This window comes from Bufo bufo, chromosome 6 (assembly GCF_905171765.1).
Source record: "Bufo bufo chromosome 6, aBufBuf1.1, whole genome shotgun sequence".
Lineage (NCBI taxonomy): Eukaryota > Metazoa > Chordata > Amphibia > Anura > Bufonidae > Bufo > Bufo bufo.
Window position 1 is genome coordinate 95,800,627 of NC_053394.1, and position 20,652 is coordinate 95,821,278.

Consider the following 20,652-nt stretch of genomic DNA (forward strand, 5'->3'; position numbering starts at 1 on the left):
ATGTCTCCAAGGTGAACATAATAGTTTCTAGTACTAGTTTCTAGTACTAGTCTACAGATATGGACGAAAAGAGCAGAAGAGTTCTGTATTAACTTAAAAAGTTGTGAGTGGTCAGTGGCCACCACTGACAGCTATCACTATGGCAGATGCTGGACAAGCCGGTAGGTTTAAAGTTATTACGGATGGTGAAACAAATGTAACTTCCAGTAGCCGAGTTCTAAAACATCTACGGTACATAAAATAACCCAAAAAGGTAAATTAATAAGTACAATGTCCACCACACTCCAGCACTCTAGCATCTGTTTGCTGAATTTGGTGGTCGGTCCTAGGCTTTTACATGTACCTGCAGGTGGTACATACATGCCACATCTCTAGGAGTTATCTCTAGGTGCTGGGCAGTGTATGATCATATAATTGACAGTACTTTGATGTCATGAAATAGGGGGCACATATCTCGAGAACCACTCATTCAGGTAGGTAATCTGGAAACAAACCTTGGTTTTGGAAAGAATCGGGGCTCCTCTTTGCAGCAGCATTTCCACGACCTGCTCATGGCCGCTCCTTGCTCCACAGTGAAGAGGCGTCAGGCCGTCCTGGAAGAAGACATTAAACGGTAGATGTGTTTTACTCTGATTGTTTTCTTTATTTTATTTGTATTATCTATACTCATTTATAAGCCACAATGGACGAAGTACAGTAAGGCACGTCTCCGCCCTTACACAGTGTTCCTTTAGATTTCTAACTTTCCTTATATTTACAATAGCTGTTCACCCAGTTTATGTTCAGCGCGTAGACCTGAGAAATCTCCCGGCATATGCAACGAAAATTAAGCCTCAAGCTGTTCTCTCTATCACCATACTTGTTACAGCTTTGACATATTCTTTTAATTTCAAAAAAGTCGGTTTTATTAAGGCACAAAATATGGCAAGGTTACAGAAACCAAAAACAGTATTGTATAAATGAAAGATACATAGTCCAATGGACGTAATATCTAACAACCAAAAACAAGTTTCACATACATCAAGGAACAAAAACATGGTATCCTTATGAGTGCAAAGCTGTGGAGTTCTCAGATAAAGGTATAGGGCAGGTGTGGCGGACATAGAGTATCTCAAGCAACCCGAAATAGACTGTAGGAGAAGCCAATAACCTCTCACCAAAGTTACATTGACAAGAAGGGTATCCTATGAGAAGTGTGGGAGGAGGCCAGCCATGGCTGCCAGAGTTTTAAGTAAGATTCGACCGTATCTCCCATAGTAGCTGTAATCTTTTCATATATGGCCATTCTATCCATCCATTGCACAACCTCAGCAAGGCCAAGGGCGTTGGAACGCCATTTGGCCGCGATGTGTATACATGCCGCTAGCAAGAAGTATTGGGCCAGTTTAAATGGGGTGTATTTTAAGCTTACAGGCTTATCTCCAAGGAGACATACCGATGGGGTCTTATGAAAAGTGGTGCCCAAAACGTTTGATAAGATTGTGCATATACCTGACCAAAAAGAGCTTGCTACAGGGCATGCCCACCATATATGGTACATTGATCCAATAGCATTGCATCCCCGAAAACAAAGGGGTCAAACTGATGGATAGATACAATGTAACCTGTCGGGTACTAAATAGGCCCTATGAAGGACCTTAAGAGAAGTTTCCAATAGGGATACTTGCCAACTGCCCCTAGTGACAGTCTCACAACATGCACGCCATTTTAGCAATAGACATTGAGCAATGGATGTCCTTCTCCCACATTGACATAAAGGGCAGCTTGTTAACACTGGATGGAGTATTTAACCAACAATAGAGGAGAAATACCAGTGCTACCCTTTCAAAAGAATATAAAATGAAACGTTCAAGAGGAGAGCAGGACATGGATGAGAGGGTCCCCACAATGGACCGCCAATAAGACAAAATCTGAATCAGTCTGCAGCTTTCAGAGGTAGGAATAGAATATTTAGATCTTAACTACCAGCAATAAGAAAGTCATGTTGTCTTGTCAGACGGTTGTCGGACCACCATGAGAAACCACTCAAGTCCATCTCGGGTGAAAAGGCCGGGTTAGCCAATAGAGGAGTGACGACTGCCTTAAAACGGACTGACCCCCATAGTTGAATAGCATAAAAAGGTAGTAGGGCCTTAGATTTGAGGTCTGTAGGGAGAGGATTTGTATCCCAGAATAATGCAGACCAGGAAAATGGGACAACCATGTATGACTCCAGGTCCACCCACATCGGAGGGTGTCATCGACCATGGACCAAAAGAAGCTGTGCTACGTGAGCTGCTTTGTAATATTTGATGAAATTGGGGACTGAAAGCCCTCCCATTTGTTTATGAAGAAACATAACTTCAAGTTTAATTCTCGGTCATCGATGAGCCCAGATGAAAGAAGAGAGATCTCTATGTAGCCGATGTAGACCTGCTAAGGGAACCGGGATGGGTATGGTTCTAAATAGATACAACAGATGTGGTAATACCACCATCGTAATGGTATGAATTCTACCTAGCCAAGATAATAAAGGTGAGTCCCATTTAGCCAAGTCAGACCTAATCTCTCTAAAGAGGGGAGTGTAGTTTACATTGTACATATTGGACAGTTGTGAAGTGATGTATATTCCCAGATATGATAGCTTGCTAGTGCAGGTGCGGAAACCAAATTCCCTTTCCACCAAGGTGACAACATCGGAATGGGTGTTACAATGGAGGACCTCAGATTTAGGGCTCGTTCACATGACCGTTGGTGTCCCGTGCCCATGCTGTGAACTGCAAATTGCGGTCAGCAATGCACGGGCATCTTCCATAGGGCAGGCGCATGGGGATCGCAGACCCATTCACTTGAATGGGTCCGCGATCCCTTTGTTCCGCAAAAATATAGAGCATGTTCTATCTTTTTGCAGTGTGGAGGCACAGAACGGAACCCCAGAAAGCACTCCGTAGTGTTTCCATAGTGTTTCGTTCCGTGCTTCCGTTCCGCATCTCCGGACTTGCGGACCTATTGAAATGAATGAGTCCGCATCCGTGATGCGGAATGACAATGGAACGGTGCCAGTTTATTGCGGATCCGCAAATGCGGTTCGCAATATGGGAACGGGACACCAACGGTCATGTGAACGAACCCTTAGAAGGGTTCATTTCCAAACCAGAAACCCTAGAGAACTCATGTATGAGGGCATTAAGGTTGGGGAGGGAAACAACTGGGTTGGTGATTGTGAGGAGCAGGTCATCTGCAAATAAGTTCACCTTTAGTTCCTGGGCCCCAACAGTAATGCCCGTGATATTAGGATCCTGACGTATAAGGGCAGCCAACGGTTTAATTGCCAAGGCAAAGAGGGCTGGGGATAGAGGACACCCCTGCCTTGTGCCCCTTCCAATATTGACAGGAGAGGGGGAAGTAGAAGGTAATTTTAGAAAAGCTGTGGGATGCGAGTAAAGAGTCGCCAAGGCTTGGACAAAGGGGCCGTGGAAACCCATAATTCTAAGGACTGACCTCATATATAAGAGAGACAATCAAAGGCTTTTTCTAGGTCCAATGAAAGTAATGTTAGGGGACCTTGTGTTGATGTGACCATGAGATTACATTAAGAATTTTGAGCACATTATCCGGGGCTTCTCTTTGAGGTATGAATCCAACTTGATCAGGGTGGATCAGGAGGGGAAGTAAATGGTTTAATCTGCAAGCTAGAATAGATGTGAAGAGCTTGGTGTCAAGGTTTAATAAAGATATCGATCTATAATTAGCTGGGGAGAGAGGATTCCTATTAGGTTTGGGGATAACTGTTAAAAGAGCATCAAGGAATTCATCTGGCATTGCATTGCCCTGGAGGAGAAGGTTACAGTATGATCTAATGTGTGGAGTGAGAATTTGGGAGAACCTTTTAAAATAGAGGGCAGTCAGACCATCTGGACCAGGGGCCTTTCCTAATTTCAGAATTTTTAAGGGTCATCTCAACTTCCTCAAATGATACCTCCCCGTTGAGCTGTTGGAGAGCTTCAGAGGTGATTTTAGGGAGGTTGGCTTTGGAAAGGAAGGCGTCAGTTAGTGTAGACATTTGAGACTTTCGCTGTTTATACATGGCCTGATAAAAATCATGAAAAGTATTATACAGTGTGGGCCAATTATATGGATACACCTTAATAAAATGGGAATGGTTGGTGATATTAACTTCCTGTTTGTGGCACATTAGTATATGTGAGGGGGAAACTTTTCAAGATGGGTGGTGACCATGGCGGCCATTTTGAAGTTGGCCATTTTGAATCCAACTTTTGTTTTTTCAATAGGAAGACGGTCATGTGACACATCAAACTTATTGGGAATTTCACACAAAAAACAATGGTTTGCTTGGTTTTAACGTAACTTTATTCTTTCATGAGTTATTTACAAGTTTCTCTTTGTTTACAGCCATTGACATGTCGCTGAGGTTAACACGTGAGGAGCGGATAGAAATTGTGTTGATGTCTGGTGAACGCAGTACCCGGGTCATTGCAGCAGATTTCAATGCAAGACACCCTACGAGACCACCCATCTCCCATGCTACAGTTAGCAAACTGCTTGCTAAGTTTCGTGAAACTGGTTCAGTGTTGGATTTGCCAAAATGTGGACGCATGAAATCTGTCTCTAATGAAGAAACATCAGTGGCTGTCCTAGCTTCATTCAGCAAGAGCCCACAGCGTAGCACTCGCCGCATGTCACTGGAGAGTGGCATTAGTCGAACATCCCTTCGGCGTATATTAGCTACTCACAAATGGCACCCTTACAAACTCCAGCTACTGCAGCATCTCAACGAGGATGACCCAGATCGGCGCACTGAATTTGCAGAATGGGCAAAACAAAAATTGGAACAGGACCCTCAGTTTACGCAGAAGATTTTGTTCAGTGATGAGGCAAACTTTTATGTGAATGGTGAAGTTAACAAACAAAACCACCGCTATTGGTCTGACACTAACCCTCATTGGATAGATCCCTCCAAGACTGTTGGAACAAAAAAATTTAAGGTATGGTGTGGTATATGGGGTACAAAGATAGTGGGGCCATTCTTCATCAATGGAAACCTCAAGGCCACTGGATATGCGAAATTGCTACATGATGATGTGTTTCCCTCTTTATACACTGAAGCTGGCACGTTCCCTGAGTTTTTCCAGCAAGATGGTGCACCACCACATTATGGGTGTCAGATCCGAGCATTCCTAGATGAACAGTTTCCTGGAAAGTGGATTGGTCGTCGTGGGCCAGTTGAATGGCCCCCAAGGTCTCCCGATCTGACCCCCTTAGACTTTTATCTTTGGGGTCATCTGAAGGCAATTGTCTATGCTGTGAAGATACGAGATGTGCAGCACCTGAAACTACGGATACTGGAAGCCTGTGCTAGCATTTCTCCTGCGGTGTTGTTGCTATCAGTGTGTGAAGAGTGGAAGAAGAGGGTTGCATTGACAATCCAACACAATGGGCAGCACATTGAACACATTTTATAAGTGGTCAGAAACTTGTAAATAACTCATGAAAGAATAAAGTTACGTTAAAACCAAGCACACCATTGTTTTTCTTGCGAAATTCCCAATAAGTTTGATGTGTCACATGACCCTCTTCCTATTGAGAAAACAAAAGTTGGATTTAAAATGGCCAACTTCAAAATGGCCACCATGGTCACCACCCATCTTGAAAAGTTTCCCCCTCACATATACTAATGTGCCACAAACAGGAAGTTAATATCACCAACCATTCCCATTTTATTAAGGTGTATCCATATAAATGGCCCACCCTGTATATACTGTTAGGGTTACTCGTGACTTGGCCTTCCTGAGTTTGGATCTGCAAGACTTGATTAATGCGTTGCTGAGATTTAAGTCTTCTAGCCAATAGTTTATCAGGTTTGTTGGCCCATTTATAGTACTTAGCTTTGGTCCAGCGTAGGGCTTTCTCAGTCCTATGTGAAAGGATAGAGTCTAATTGTAACTTAATGGTCTTGATGGCCTGTTGGAGGTATAAAGATGGATGTTGTTGATGAGCATGGACTAGTTTAGCTAGCTTAGACTCTAAATGGGACTGTGCCTGTCCTCTATCCTTTTTTCTCTTTGACCCAATGGCTATTAATTTACCGCTGATAAATGCCTTATGGGCTAACCATACCCAATGAGGAGAGGAGTCTGTAGTTGTGTTCTCGGTGAAGAAGTTGGTCAGATCAGTGGCAATCTGAGTCTGGACTGCAGGGTCTATAAGCAAAGCTTCATTAAGGTGCCAAGAAAAAGGAAGGCACCTTCTAGGTGTAAAGTCAAAAACAGAAAAAACAATGTCATGGTCAGACCATGCTGAGACAATGTGTCTACTGTACAGGAGAAGGGGGAGGGCATTGGCTGAGGACAGAATTAGGTGAGTTCGGGTATGAGAATTATGTGCCAAGGAATAAAATGTATATCCTCTAGCTGATCCATTGTGTTCCTTCCATGTGTCTGTTAGAGAGAGTTGGTGCATAGTATTGTTAATGAGCTGTTTTTGCTCACGTGTATGATGTGAGTCTGACTTGTGTGACCTATCCAGAGTGGTTAAAATCCCCACACCAAATGAGATATTGGTATTCTAGGGGTTCAATTATATCAGCAAAAATCTTGAAGAAATGAATGGGATGCTCATTAGTGGAGTAAGAGTTTACAATACAGATGGAGGTATCTTGAAGGGTACCTATAAGAATCAGGTATCTATCGTCAGAATCTGAATAGGTCTGGTTGACCTGAAAAGGGAAATTATTCTTGAAAAGAGTAACCACACCCTTCGTCTTAGATGTAGACGAAGCAGTATAAAAGGTAGAGTAATGAGAATGAATATAAGAGGGGGATGAGGTGGTGGAGAACTGAGACTCCTGCAGACAAACAATCTCAGGGGAATGTTTTAGATAGTCTATAAATGCTTTTCTACGCTTATTCGGTGAGTTAAAAACCCTAACATTATGTGAAATTATGCGACACATAATAATAGACCAGTGTTCGCAAGGGAAGAACAATTACCAGGGAACAGAAGGCATTATGATAATCCTTCCACTGCAGAGCAACTATGCATTTGCAATAACGCTGACCAGAGGATATATCGAGGAAAGTGGCCATAAGATGGATTCACTACCTCGAGAGAGACCCGACCCTTAATCTCCCCAGAACGGAGGAGGACCAGAGGGAGCCATAGGCTCAGATCATACCCAGCAGAATGGTGCAGTCCCAGAAGAGGTGGAAGATGCAGCATGTTCAGTTCTGAGGCCCCATTCTTGTTCCGAACGATGGACGTGCCTTGGTGGACCAGGATCTTGTTGGTCTCGGGGCCCTCGGAGGTAGGGGCACTTGCATCTCCATAGGGATTGCCTCTTTTGTCAGGGCTTCTTTACCTTCCTCCAGTGAACGGACCGAGTAGGTCCTGGAGTCGTGGAAAAAAGTCAAAGAGAAGGGAAAGCCCCATTGGTAGAGTATTTGGGCTTGCCGAAGAGCCGATGTTATAGGCTTCATATTTCTGCGGCGGCCTAGATTAGAGGGTGCAAGATCAGAATACAGCTTTGCTGTGGGAGGTAGGCCCGGTAGTGCCGATAGATTGCAAGTAGCTAGGAGAAGCTTCTCACAGGCCTCCGAATAGTGGAGTTTCAGTATAATGTCCCTGGGGGTGTCTGGATTCTTCGGAGCACCCAGGGCCCTGTGTATTCTGTCAATACGGAACAGCAAATCGTCCTGTTGAGGCAGCAGGGTTTTGTAGAGTTCTGACGCTGTTTGATGTAATGAGGTAAGGGTTTCAGGTACGCCTCGTATACGAAAGTTCGCCCTCCTGGAGCGATTCTCCAAGTCCTCCAACTTAAGCTCCAAGGCCTCTAGTTTGCGCCGTGTGGGTGTTAATATCATGCCATTCCGCCGCTATGGCGTCGACCATGCTTTCGGCCTTCGTTGGCCTAGATCATGGATTTGGCGGGAAAACTCAGTTACCGCTTGGGCTAGTTCATCTCCGAACATTTGCCTGATATTTTGGAAGAGGTCTCTCGGTGGAGATGCATGAGGTGAGGCAGGGGCCGGTGAGGAAGGGCCCAGTATTCCCTGATTAAAGTCCTCATTGGTGTCCAGGGCGGGCTTGGCTGCCATTTTGGAAGCGGCTTGAGAGGCGAAGATGGCTGGGATGGACAGTGATAGAGGCTGGGAAGCCGGCAGGGTACCCGATTTCTTGGATTTGGTCATCGTCCTGGCAAGCTGGATGCTCAGGTCAGTGCTCGTGGAGCTGCTAAGCAGTGCTAAACAGCCCTTCAGCAGTGGCGGGCACGGAGCTCCTCCCTGACATATATTCTTTTAAGAGTATGATCACACTGTCGGGTCTCCTGATGCAGGATATTCTATATATTTCCAATCCTTCGAAATCATGTGCATTACATTTACAGTAATAATGTAATACCTGCTCTGTCCACTGAGTGGCAGTGTTGCTCCAAACAATAATATCACCATATAAAACTCTAGATCTCTGGGATCAAATGCATATCATAAAGCTCACGGAATGCACAATAATTTAGGCAAATATTACCTCTTTGGTCCTTAAACAATTTCTAAATGAAAAGAACTTAATTTTGTTATAATATATGTAGTCATGGAATAGTATACAATAAGATAGATAGATAGGCATGACACAGAGAGATGGATAGATAGACAGATAGATAGATAATGAGATAGATAGATAGATAAATTGGTAGACAGCTATGACATAGATAGAAAGATAGATAATGAGATCGATAGATAGCTATGACATAGATAGATAGAAAGATAGATAGATAGATAGATAGATAAATAGATAGCTATGACATAGATAGAAAGATAGATAATGAGATAGATAGATAGATAGATAGATAGATAGATAGATAGATAGATAGATAGCTATGACATAGATAGATAGAAAGATAGATAATAAGAGATAGATAGATAATGAGAGACAGATAGATAGTCTGTGGACAGACATAACCTTCATACATTTCACATGACCTTGTGCAGAAATCACAGCCTGTATCTTGGAGGGATGTCAGCAATTTAGCATTTGCACATATGTATTAGGACAGCTTCTGACTAATGTCACCCCCCGGTAATGAACCTTGCTCAGTCTGTAGTCAGTGGCTGTGGGCCTCCGGGGCGCAGCATGCTGCCACTACCGCGGTGAGAGGGCTGGAGGGATCCCTATGGCAGAAGGACTGATTAAATATATAAACGGTTAACATCTGTAAAGAATTCACTTGGAGCTAGATATACTTTGGGTAAAGAGCCTATAAACAGGCAGATACTACTCATGTCCAGCTCCAGGGCTCCTTGGAAGCTACTGAGATGACTCTGGCAGTCGTGTAAAGTAAGCAGATGACTATGACATTAGTACACAGAATGATCATGACCAAAGAAGAACGCTGCTTAGTATACCAGATACTGACGCATCTCATTGCAGTAGTCCAGAGACAGAGCACATCTGCTTGGGTTCAGTATGGAAAATATGGCCGCTCCATTGTCTGTTTGACAGTATGGAGGGTTAAATAGATTTCCACAGCATATGTCCATGAGCGCTGAGCACAATGGCGTCAGGCAGGGAAGAAATCTAGTCTCACAGGTGATGTCTCACCTCTCGGGCTCCTTGTGCTGGTTCACTAATACTGTATATATATAATGCATGGAGCATAAGACTGGCTTCTCTCCAAAAAATCAATACTGCAGCATCAGCGTTACGTAAGACATGATGCGTGAGTTATATGTTAAATGCATATTCAGCACCGCCGTCAAAGACGTTTCTGCCTTCTGGACGCTCTCATTAAAATGCATGATATCTGTGTGAGGCTCTCAAGAGCTGGAAATACTCTGAAGTTGCCTCTGATAAACAGACTTTCATGTATTTCCCCCCTATAAGTAGCGTTTCTAAGTACTGCCCTGAACACTCGGGAATTTCCAAGGGAACCGACTAGAGAAGATTCATTCATTAGGTCGGTTCACACAGAGTTGTCTCGCTATGTTCAGCCTATGTACTGGAAAAGCACTCAATGTATACACTGAACGACTCCCTGTTGGCATACATTTGCTGGGTTTGCGCCACCATATTTTGATATATACTTCTATAAACCATAGTGGGTATGCTTTTCATGCTGAAAAAATGTATTCGCCATGGTATATTGCCTTGAGAAAGCGTGAGGATGAGAAACGGCCGTAGGCTGTGTATCCGATTGTCTCGCTCAAGCTACCTCCTAGCACTTTCATGGATTGGTGACTGCCATGGATTTATCTGTTTATGGCGGACTTATCATGTGCTTTTTTTTTCTACTGAGCACCTCTGACATGGTTCAGGTGTGCACAGAGCCATGCTACCCAGAATGCTCACCTTCTGTAGCACCCCAGAGGGGGCACTACCATTCTTACACCTAGCTACTGTCTCTAATGTCTAGCAAAGAATGTCATCTGTGTATTTAATTCCAGTTCCTCTGATACTGTGCCTTAATAATATTGCTATTCAACTGTTATTACATATAATATGCCTGGTTGTCCAGCAGATGGCAGTGTATCTGGCAGAGAGATCATTAGATAGAATGGAACTTACCAATCCAATCTCCCCCTTTTGGGCAGAAGTGGTTGAGTCCTGCTTCCTACCAAGGGAGGGGTTGTAAGAAGTTTTAGTGGAGTCGAGAGTGGAGAAGTGGAGTTGAGAGTTGGAGCAAGAGAGTGAAGTAGCATGGTGGGGTGAGGGAGCGTATTCCCTCACTGCTGCTGGAGCTTTGGAAAATAGCACAGAGTGCAGCCCACTCCTGATCTATATAAAAGGACTTAGGTGGTCATTTACTATTATAAATTCACATAAATTATGCATATTTCAGAAGCAGATTGTGGCACAACGGTTAGTTGCGCCGCTATCTGTGACTTTTTTTCCCGCCCACGCCAGGTCTAAAATAGAGGGAATGGTGTGACATTTTCTACGCCTGTTTTAGGCGTAGAAGCTGTCTTACATTTAGAACTGGCGTTGGGTCTGCCGAAGCTATGAAGAGGCCTGCGCGTAACTGCGGCGGATCCACTACCAGCTATGGGCCTTTATTAAGACTGGCATCTAAAATGCCTCTTAGTACCTCTGAGAGGCAAAACGGAGCCAAAGACCTCTACGGGTCACAGGATACCTCACACTCATAAGAAACAGTAACTCAAGCTGATAGGAACCAGACTGAAGCCAGAGATTAGCACAGCAGCAGAGAGATAAAGCAGTGTTCAAGTTTACCTGCCCGTTTACCCATAGCCAGCTGAAGCCAAGAGAAAGATCAAGTATTGTTTGGATGACAAAAGTTTATTGCAAGTTTATTCAAGTAAAACCATTGAACTTTGCCAAGTGTGGAGTCTATCAACTCCACCAACTACAAACTCCTTTGTTGCTACAGAGCCTAACCCTGGGGAGCGACAGTATCCAGGTAGGAGCACTGTGACCCAAGCTATTAGCGCCACAACATACCACTCGGTATTCCTAAACACTGGGACTTAATCAGCCCTGGGGGGCGGCATGCCGCACTTGTCTCCCATTGTTGGAACATAGGATCCTGTGGGTGACGTATGCCACCTTGAGGCGTACAGATATGTGGGAGCTTCATGATTACTGCATACAGGAGATTATCCAGGTCTATGCATTGAACCTAAAGTCCGAACACTACGTGAATGTTATGTGAAATCTGCCCCAAGCCCTCTGCTCGTTCAATACGGCTGCACTCCATTACTGTATATCAGAGAGGCCCTTGGATGCCTCTCAAGGAAAATGAAATTTGCCTTAAGTTTTTCCTTTTAGAGCTTGAAAACAATCCATATTTATCCACTGAAGGTCCAGGGATACTCACAAATTCCATTCCATCTTGTCCTATAATTTGGTAGGTCTTGTAATTCCTTACCCGTGTTTTTGCATCGATTTTGGATCCTCGATCAAGCAGAAGCTTCACCATGTTACCATTGCCTCTCTTCGAAGCCACGTGTAAGGGAGTAATGTCATTCTAGGAAAAACAGAAGAGCACAAAATCTTTCTATATGTAATTCAAGGAAGATAAAATATAACACATATATTACAGGCAGCTTATTCAGTAGTCACAGGGAAGATAAAAGCTGAACGCCATGACAGAAGGACGTTTAGCAAGATCTGCTTCCATTGTCAAGAATGGTAGGCTATAGACATACTGTGCTGTTGTGCTCGTCTATGAAAATATTGCTTTAACATCCCAGTTAGGCTAGCTTTAAACTTCCACCATGTTTTTCTTGTTCCAGTCTAGAAAAATTAAAATGGCATGGATGCACCAGATCTGTCATATGACGGACACTAATAGTGCCTGACGGACCCCATTGACGATACTAGGACGGACACTATACTGTCATTCTGCCGGACACTTTTTGTCTGAATCTGCGATAGAAGCACCTAATAGACCCTTCATCATAGATGTCAACCTAGTCCTAAATATGTATCCTGACACTTATTTGATCACGGGGTCCAATTTCTGACACCCCATGTCAGCTAAATGAACATAGCAACCCCTTCATTCATCTGATCATTGAAGGTGCTAGGAACTCCACAATAATCAAATATTAAATTCCTGGAAGCTCTTTTTTACTTGTTCTTTACAAGGATTTACAGGAGTACAGTATTGATGATCCATCTTCAAGATTGCTCATCAGTATCTGATCAGTGGGGGTCCGACTCCGGCACCCATGCCGATCAGCTGTTTGAAGAGGCTGTGGTGCTCCGGTGACTGCTGCAGCCTCCCCACAGCTTACCCAGTACAGCACCGTTCATTGTAGAGTGGCCATGCTTGGTATTGCAGCCCTGGCCCAGTCACATGAGATTCCTACCCTAGGAAAAGGTTGCATTGCTCATCGGAGCACTGATTGGTGAGGGTGTTGAGAGTCAGACCCCCAGATCAGACATTAAATGACCTATCCTGAGGATAGGTCATCAATATTCAGCTCTCAGAAAACCCCTTTAAATATGACTTCTAATGATATCTCTTACAATAGACACTACATCAGCTGTATAACCCATCAGTCAAAAAATACTTTCAATCATTGACAATACCTACTAGAGACAAAGGTTCTTCTCCAATGGATCTGGTTGGTTTTAGGTTTTAAAGGCCATCTGTCAGCAGATTTGTACCTATGAAACTGTCTGACCTGTTACATGTGCACTTGGCAGCTGAAGGCATCTGTGTTGGTCCCATGTTCATATGTGCCCCAATGTATGCAAATGATCCTCTAGGTGCAACAGTGGTGTTGCCCTCACTCCTAGAGGCTCTGCTCTCTCTGCAACTGCAGCACCATCTGCACTTTTATTGACAGGCCCAGACAGTGTAAATGTAATCACGCCAGCCTGTCCCTGTCAATCAAAGTGCACCAGGCGTGGCAACTGCAGAGAGAAAGCTACTGAGGAAGGAGCAGAGACTCTGAAACGCGTATAGTGGTCTTATATGTGACTTTCATGCCTGATGTCAACATCCGTTTAAAGCAATTCATGGCCTGAGCAATTACTTACTGAGTTCAAACTACAAGTACCTTTGAATAGCAAAAGGAGTGTTTGGCGTGCAGCAGGACAAACCCATGCCTACAGGAAGTTGAAGCCCAAACAGCGGTCCAGTCGAGCTCAGTGAAAAGCAGGAGCGGTAACGCAATAAGGAAACGGCAGGGGTGAGTGCACAGCCCCACGTCCTACCGCGCTCCAATCCACTGTAATTTCTGGCAGCTACTCTTCCTAGAAGGTAAGCGCTATATCACACTACTAAGTCCCGGCATCACAGACATCTTGGACACCAACCAACAGGTAGGCGCTGAACTCTACAATTTGATAGTAAGAGGCGCTACCTAAATATGAATAAGAGTGATCACAAGAGTGCCAGTGTGAGCGCTACATATGGGACATAATCGCTATTTCTATAACGCCTATCAGCATTGCCAAACATTGAATTAACATTGAAATCAGCATTACTGTAGCGCTCTGCCAGTGTGAGCGCTAAATCAAAGATACAAGTAATACCTTATAAAATACTTACAAGCATCGCCAACTAGCATTGAAACAAAGCATACCTTCACTTGACTCAAATAGTGCACTATTCATCAGAGAGAACATTTTTTATTGATGAAAGTTTTTATTGATGAACGTTTTGGAATGTTTTTTATGAAATATCGACTGGAATGAATTAGATATAACCGGTTTTCTGAAGGAATTGGATATAACCATCTCAAGTGTGTTTTATGCCGATAATGGACCTTTCCCTTATAATTTTTTATTTATTTTTACCATAATCATGTGGACAAAATTGAGATGATCTAATGTTGGATTGTATTATCTGCATATTTATTTACACTTGTTGCAACGGGGGTATTGAATGTTGACCACTGGTCTTTTATACTACTGAATCATATTTGATGAATGGTCATCAAATTTTTATGTAATTTTTATGCGAATACATTTTCGATTAATTAAATAAGGTGTGCCGATATACTTAGAAGGTGGTGTACGTATAAAATATTTCCTTTACTGCAGAGAGAACAGAGCCTCTAGGTGTAACAGCAACGCCCCTGTTGCTCCTAGATGATCATTTGCATATATTTAGACATCATTTTTCTCAGCAATGTGGACACATATAAACATGGGACCAACACAGATGCCTTCAGCTGCCAAGTGCACATGTAACAGGTCAGCCACTCTCATAGGCACAAAACTGCTGACAGATGCCCTTTAAATATTTCCTCCAGTGCTGCAGTACCTCTTCAAGTAGAGGAAGGGGCACTGTCATATGAATTATAGTCTGTGGGGGATGGTCTTTTGTAGAAGAAAAGAACTGAAGGGAGGAAAGAAGACACTAAACAGGTGCAGTTCCATGGATAGTAACCTGCCTGACTTGTTGCTCAGGCCGCAGTATATAATTGTCATGTCCTAATGTCAGAATACAGTAATTTAAGCCAATGTGTGATTGATTGTCATTATGTGCAATGTTGTGATATAGGTGTATGTTATATCCGGAAGTAAATCTTTTAGTGTTTGCTGTTATACAACGTATTCTAGATACGATTCATGAATGTTTAATGTAGACCACTTCATCGCAGTGCAGAATATGGTTGTGAGTTTTCCTCTAGGTACGTTACTTCTGCTCTATATATTCTGCATATTGTACATTTTTCTCACCCAAACTGACTCAGAGCTTGGGAACTTTTTCCAGCGTTGCATGACATGAATATTATTTCATTGCAGCGACAGATTTTGCTTCTTTGGGGTCTCAGAGATACAATTAGCAGGTACTTGAATACCAGGTATGATTGGCAATCGCTATTAGCGTGGTGCAGCCTTGATTAGTAATTGCCGAGTTGAAAATAGATTTTTGAGCAAATTTAAGTTTTAAACATACTGGACATAATCTTAAAAAAAGAACATTACCATCATATACAAATACTCAGTAAGTGTCAGTCGCCTTCAAGAAATGGACCAATTGGACCACCAAAGAACTGTGAAATATAATTATTACTGTTGGTCGAACACCTCGGGATGAGCACAATGAAAGTCAATGGGAGAACCCAAGCATTAAACCAGGCACTCCTTGCTCTGAAGAGGGGAGGGTGTCTGGTTCATAAGGAAAGGTCAGAAATCGATGGAAACACCACCGACATGGTTTGGGAACAGCATGGGGAGGATGTCTGGATGCATCTTGGACTCCCAGGTCGCTGCTGTCCGTGTAATACGCCACTTTTACAGACTGACAATAATACGCACCAAACCGAAGATAAAACCGATTTTAGAGCAAAAATTGTTAGGAAATTCTTTTCTGTATATTTACTTGTATATAAAGTGCAAGTGCTGCCAAAAATTACACGGAAGATGCACTCTAATACAACCTGCATATCACATAAAGGAGGGCCTCATTCACATTGTGGTACAATTGTTCAGGTGGTGGGACTCCTACACTCATAAAGCCTATGCACTAAGTGAAAGGGCTTTCAAAAATTACAAGGAACCGGCACTCCAATACACTCTTTATTACACATAAAGGAGGGCATCATACACCCTTGAAAAATTATGATTGATGGCCTGCTGGTGACCCTTAAAAACATTAGGAGCAAAGGCCTGCTGGTGACCCTCTAAAACATTAGGGGCGAGGGCCTGCTGCTGAGCTGACCATTGAAAAAATTATGGGCGAGTGCTTAATGCTTAGCTAACCATTGAAAAAATTATGGGCGAGGGCCTGCTGTTGAGCTGACCCTCTAAAACATTATATGTGAGGGCCTGCAGGTGAGCTGACCCTCAAAAACATTATATGCGAGGGCCTGCAGGTGAGCTGACCCTCTAAAAGATTGTAGGTGAGGGCCTGCTGGTGATCTGACCCTCTAAAACATTACATGAGAGGGCCTGCAGGTGAACTGATTCTCTAAAAGATTGTAGGTGAGGGCCTGCTGGTGAGCTGGCCCTCTAAAAGATTGTAGGTGAGGACCTGCTAGTGAGCTGACCCTCTAAAACATTACATGCGAGGGTCTGCAGGTGAGCTGACCCTCTACCACATTAGGAGCGAGGGCAGACTAATAAGCATGTTGATATGATGGAAGAGAAGGAGGAGGACGAGAAAAGGAAGATTGAACCATATACCCTTTTTTGTGGTGGAAGGGGTGCATGGGAATACAGTAAATTCAGTACATTATAAAAAACACATTTAAAGTGCTTTTATGTTCATCCGCTTTTGTCTGGTGGAGTAGAGAAGTCAGGGGCAATCCAGGCCTTGTTCATTTTTATAAGAGTCAACCGGTCAGCATTTTCAGTTGACAGGTGGATGCGCTTATCCGTTATTATGCCCTCAGCAGCACTAAATACCTGCTCTGACAAAACGCTGGTGGCAGGGCAGGCCAGCACCTCCAAGGCGTAGAGCGCCAGTTCGTTCCACGTGGCCAGCTTGGACACCCAGTAGTTGTAAGGCACAGAGGGATAATTGAGGACGCTGACACGGTCTGCTACGTACTCCTTCACTATCTAGACTTCCAGCACATGCTCTCGTCGCACAACAGTCGGTGAGCTGGCAATTGTAAGCGCTGCTGCAGCGTTGACACACCGGCGGAAGCTGTCAATGTTGCAGAACTGGGCACACACGTGGCGCACCTTCACCAGTAGCTCAGGCAAATTGGAGTAGGTTTTAAGAAACCGCTGAACCACTAAGTTGAAGACGTGGGCTAGGCATGGGATGTGTGTGAGCTTGCCGGGCTCCAAAGCCGAGACCAAGTTACGGCCATTATCAGACAGAACCATGCCTGGTTCTAGGTTGAGTAGCGAGAGCCACAGCTCAGTCTGGTCTCTTATCCCCTGCCACAGCTCTGCGGCGGTGTAAGCAGATCAGCTTAAGCACGGCCTGTTGAAGCTTCCCCACTGCAGTGCTACACTGTTTCCAGCTACCGACTAATGGCTGACTGGTGCTGCAAGAGGATAATTCTGAGGTGGAAGTGGAGGAGGAGGCGGAGAAGGAAAAGTGGGGGTTGGAGCCACTAACGTAGGTGGTGGCGGAAACCCTGATGGAAGTAGGGCCTGCAATTCTTGGTGTGGGTAGCACCTGTGCCATCCCAGGGTATGACTCGCTCCCGGCCTCCACAACGTTCACCCAGTGTGCCGTCAGGGAAATGTAGCATCCCTGGCCGAAAGCACTTTTCCATGTGTCATTGGTTAAGTGAACCTTCCCAGTAACTGCGTTGGTCAGGGCATGGGTGATGTTACGGGACACATGCTGGTGTAAGGTTGGCACGGCACACCGTGTAGAATAGTGAAGGCTGGGGACTGCATAACAAGGGACGGCCACCGACATCAGGCCGTGGAAGGCCTCAGTGTCCACAAGCCTAAATGGCAACATTTCCAGGGCCAGTAATTTGGAAAGTTGCGCATTTAGTGGTATAACCGGTGGGTGGATGGGTTGATTATTTGCGCTTGCGTTCAAATGACTGTTATGGACATTTGGACGCTGCGCTGGGACATGGAAGTGGATGTGGTCGCTGATGATGCTTGTGAAGGTGCAGGGCGGGAGGCATCTGGGCCTGCGCCTTCGACAGGGGATTGGCCAGCACGTAACACAGGGGAATAAGAAGCAGTGGTGTGACCCGCAGACACAGATTGTGGACCCAGGCATTCGGCACACCTATTACGGTGCTTTAATGCCATGTGGCGTATCATGCTGGTGGTGGTGAGGTTGCTAGTGTTCACACCACAGCTCATTTTTGTATGTCACAGGTTGCAAATTACAATTCTTTTGTCGTCCGCACTTTCCTCAAAAAAGCGCTAGACTGCGGAACACCTACCCCTTTGGCAAGGGAGATTTCCGCAAGGGTGTGCTCCGGGGAACAGTTGCGGGCCTGTTTGGTGTGGCCCGACTTCTCCCTTTTGCCACCCCACTGCCTCTTCCAGCCTGTTGTGGTGCTGGGGATCCCTCCCCCTCTGTAATGCTGTCCTCGCTCGGCTTGCCACCTTCCCAGGTTGGGTCAGTGACTTCATCGTCCACCACCTCCTCTTCCAATTCCTTACTATGCTCATCCTCCTGACTTGTTGACCTAACAACAACCTCAGTTATTGAAAACTGTGTCTCATTCTAAACCTCTTGAGACATTAATTGCCGTTGACTTATTGGCAACTGTGTCTCATCATCATCATCATCATCATCATCCACCTCGTGAAACACTAATTGCTGTTCCCCACCGTCATCTTATTGTGACTGTGGATGCTCAAGAGTTTGTGAATCAGGGCACAAGATCTCATGTCCCTCTTCAAGCGGGCTTGTCGAGAGGCCTAAATGAAGGAATGGCGCTGAAAATAGCTCCTCTGAATATCCAAGTGTGGGATCACTTGTTTGACAAGACTCTCCATGGTGGGAGGAAGGAGGATCAGGGTGAGTATTGTGTTGACCAGACTCTTGGCTACTGAGACTGGACTTGGTGGTAGACAGGGTGGTGCTTAACTGACTGGAAGCATTATCTTCTGCAATCCAACCAACCACCTGGTCCCACTGGTCTAACTTTGAGAGCGTTATCCTATGCTGCCCTGCAAACTGGGACATGAAGCTAGGTATCGTAGATGATTGTTTTTCTTGTGCTCTGGCAGCAGGCACAGTTTCAACGCGCCCAGGGCCACGGCCTCTGCGTGCACCATCAGCATCACGACCACTTCCCTGTCCCTTACTGCTCGCCTTCTTCATATTAAATGTTATATATGCTTGAAAGTATGTCACACATACAGTAGCATAGGATTTGTAAGTGTATGCGCAATGTAAAAAAAAAGGTATTTGGGATGTGGAAACGTCACACAGGAGATATACCGCAGATAATGTCGCTGATGTCAGCAGCGACTAATATAAAATTACAGGGAATGTCACAGGTATTTTGGATGTGGAAACGTTACACAGGAGATGTACCCCAGGTAATGTCACTGTCCAGAGCGGACACCGTCTACGGAAAAAGTACACTGGATGTCACAGATATTTTTTGGATGTGCACACGATACACAGGAGATGTAGCGCAGCCAATGTCACTGTCTGCAGCGGACACCGTCTATGGAAAAAGTACTGTTCTGTAATGACCAGAGATCAACAGTCATCTCATTAGCATAGCAGACTAGATGACAATGAAAGGCAACACTTATATACACAGATAGCACAGCATCCACCATTTACAATAGGTGATGGTCACCACCAGGGGTGTATCTATCACGAGGCAAACAAGGCATTTGCCTAGGGCGGCACTTGCCAATGTGGCGGCAAAATGCCTTGTTTGCTTAGGCTACTTTCACACTTGCGGCAGTGTGATCCGCCGATCTGGCTGTGATTGAAAGCATTTGTGAGACGGATCCGGATCCGTCTCACAAATACATTGCAAGAACGGATCCGTTCCTCCGCTTGTCATGCGGACAGACGGATCCGTCTTGTATCTTTTTTCACATTTTTACCAGTCTGCGCATGCACAGGCCGGAAGGACGGATCCAGCATTCCGGTATTTTGAATGCCGGATCCGGCACTAATACATTCCTATGGGAAAAAATGCCGCATCCGGTATTCAGGCAAGTCTTCAGGTTTTTTTCGCCGGAGATAAAACCGTAGCATGCTACGGTTTTATCTTTTGCCTGATCAGTCAAAACGACTGAACTGAAGACATCCTGGTGCAAACTGAACGGATTACTCTCCATTCAGAATGCATGGGGATATGCCTGATCAGTTATTTTCCGGTATAGAGCCCCTGTGATGGAACTCTATGCCGGAAAAGAAAAACGCTAGTGTGAAAGTACCCTAACTGATAGTTACACAATATGCAAAATATTTTTTTTGCCCCTTGTCCGATCCGATCCTTCACTATGCGAGCGGCATCGCCAGCGCCTTATAGTGAAGGAGTTGAAAGACTTACTTCCTCCTCCTCCTCCTGACTTCCTCCCGACCTCCCCTGCCTTTTGCGATCGCGCGTTGCCGTCGTGACGTCACACGGAGGTGGAGTCACGGGATGGCAACGCTAGGGTGAGCCTTATCTCCTCCAAGTGCAGAACGGATCCTGCACACGGTCACCGTGAACACAGAGGCCAGGCCCCGGCCACCAATGCACTGATCCCTGAGCCTGCTGTCTTCAAAAACTGTAAGTACTTAAATTACAGTAATTCACTAAAAATCTATTACTTAGTTGTTTTATGGGG

General features: G+C 44.7%; 1 protein-coding gene across 8 annotated transcripts in view; it reads right to left on the reverse strand.

Moving 5' to 3' along the window:
- ANK3 (ankyrin 3) overlaps positions 1-20,652 on the reverse strand; it is a 753,651-nt gene that overhangs the window by 209,396 nt on the left and 523,603 nt on the right. For all 8 annotated transcript variants that reach the window (XM_040437293.1, XM_040437301.1, XM_040437297.1 and 5 more), the window contains 2 exons: positions 11,879-11,977; positions 495-593 (listed from right to left, as the gene is read on the reverse strand). In XM_040437293.1, coding sequence (XP_040293227.1) covers positions 495-593; positions 11,879-11,977 — 198 coding nt within the window. The remainder of the gene's footprint in view (positions 1-494; positions 594-11,878; positions 11,978-20,652) is intronic.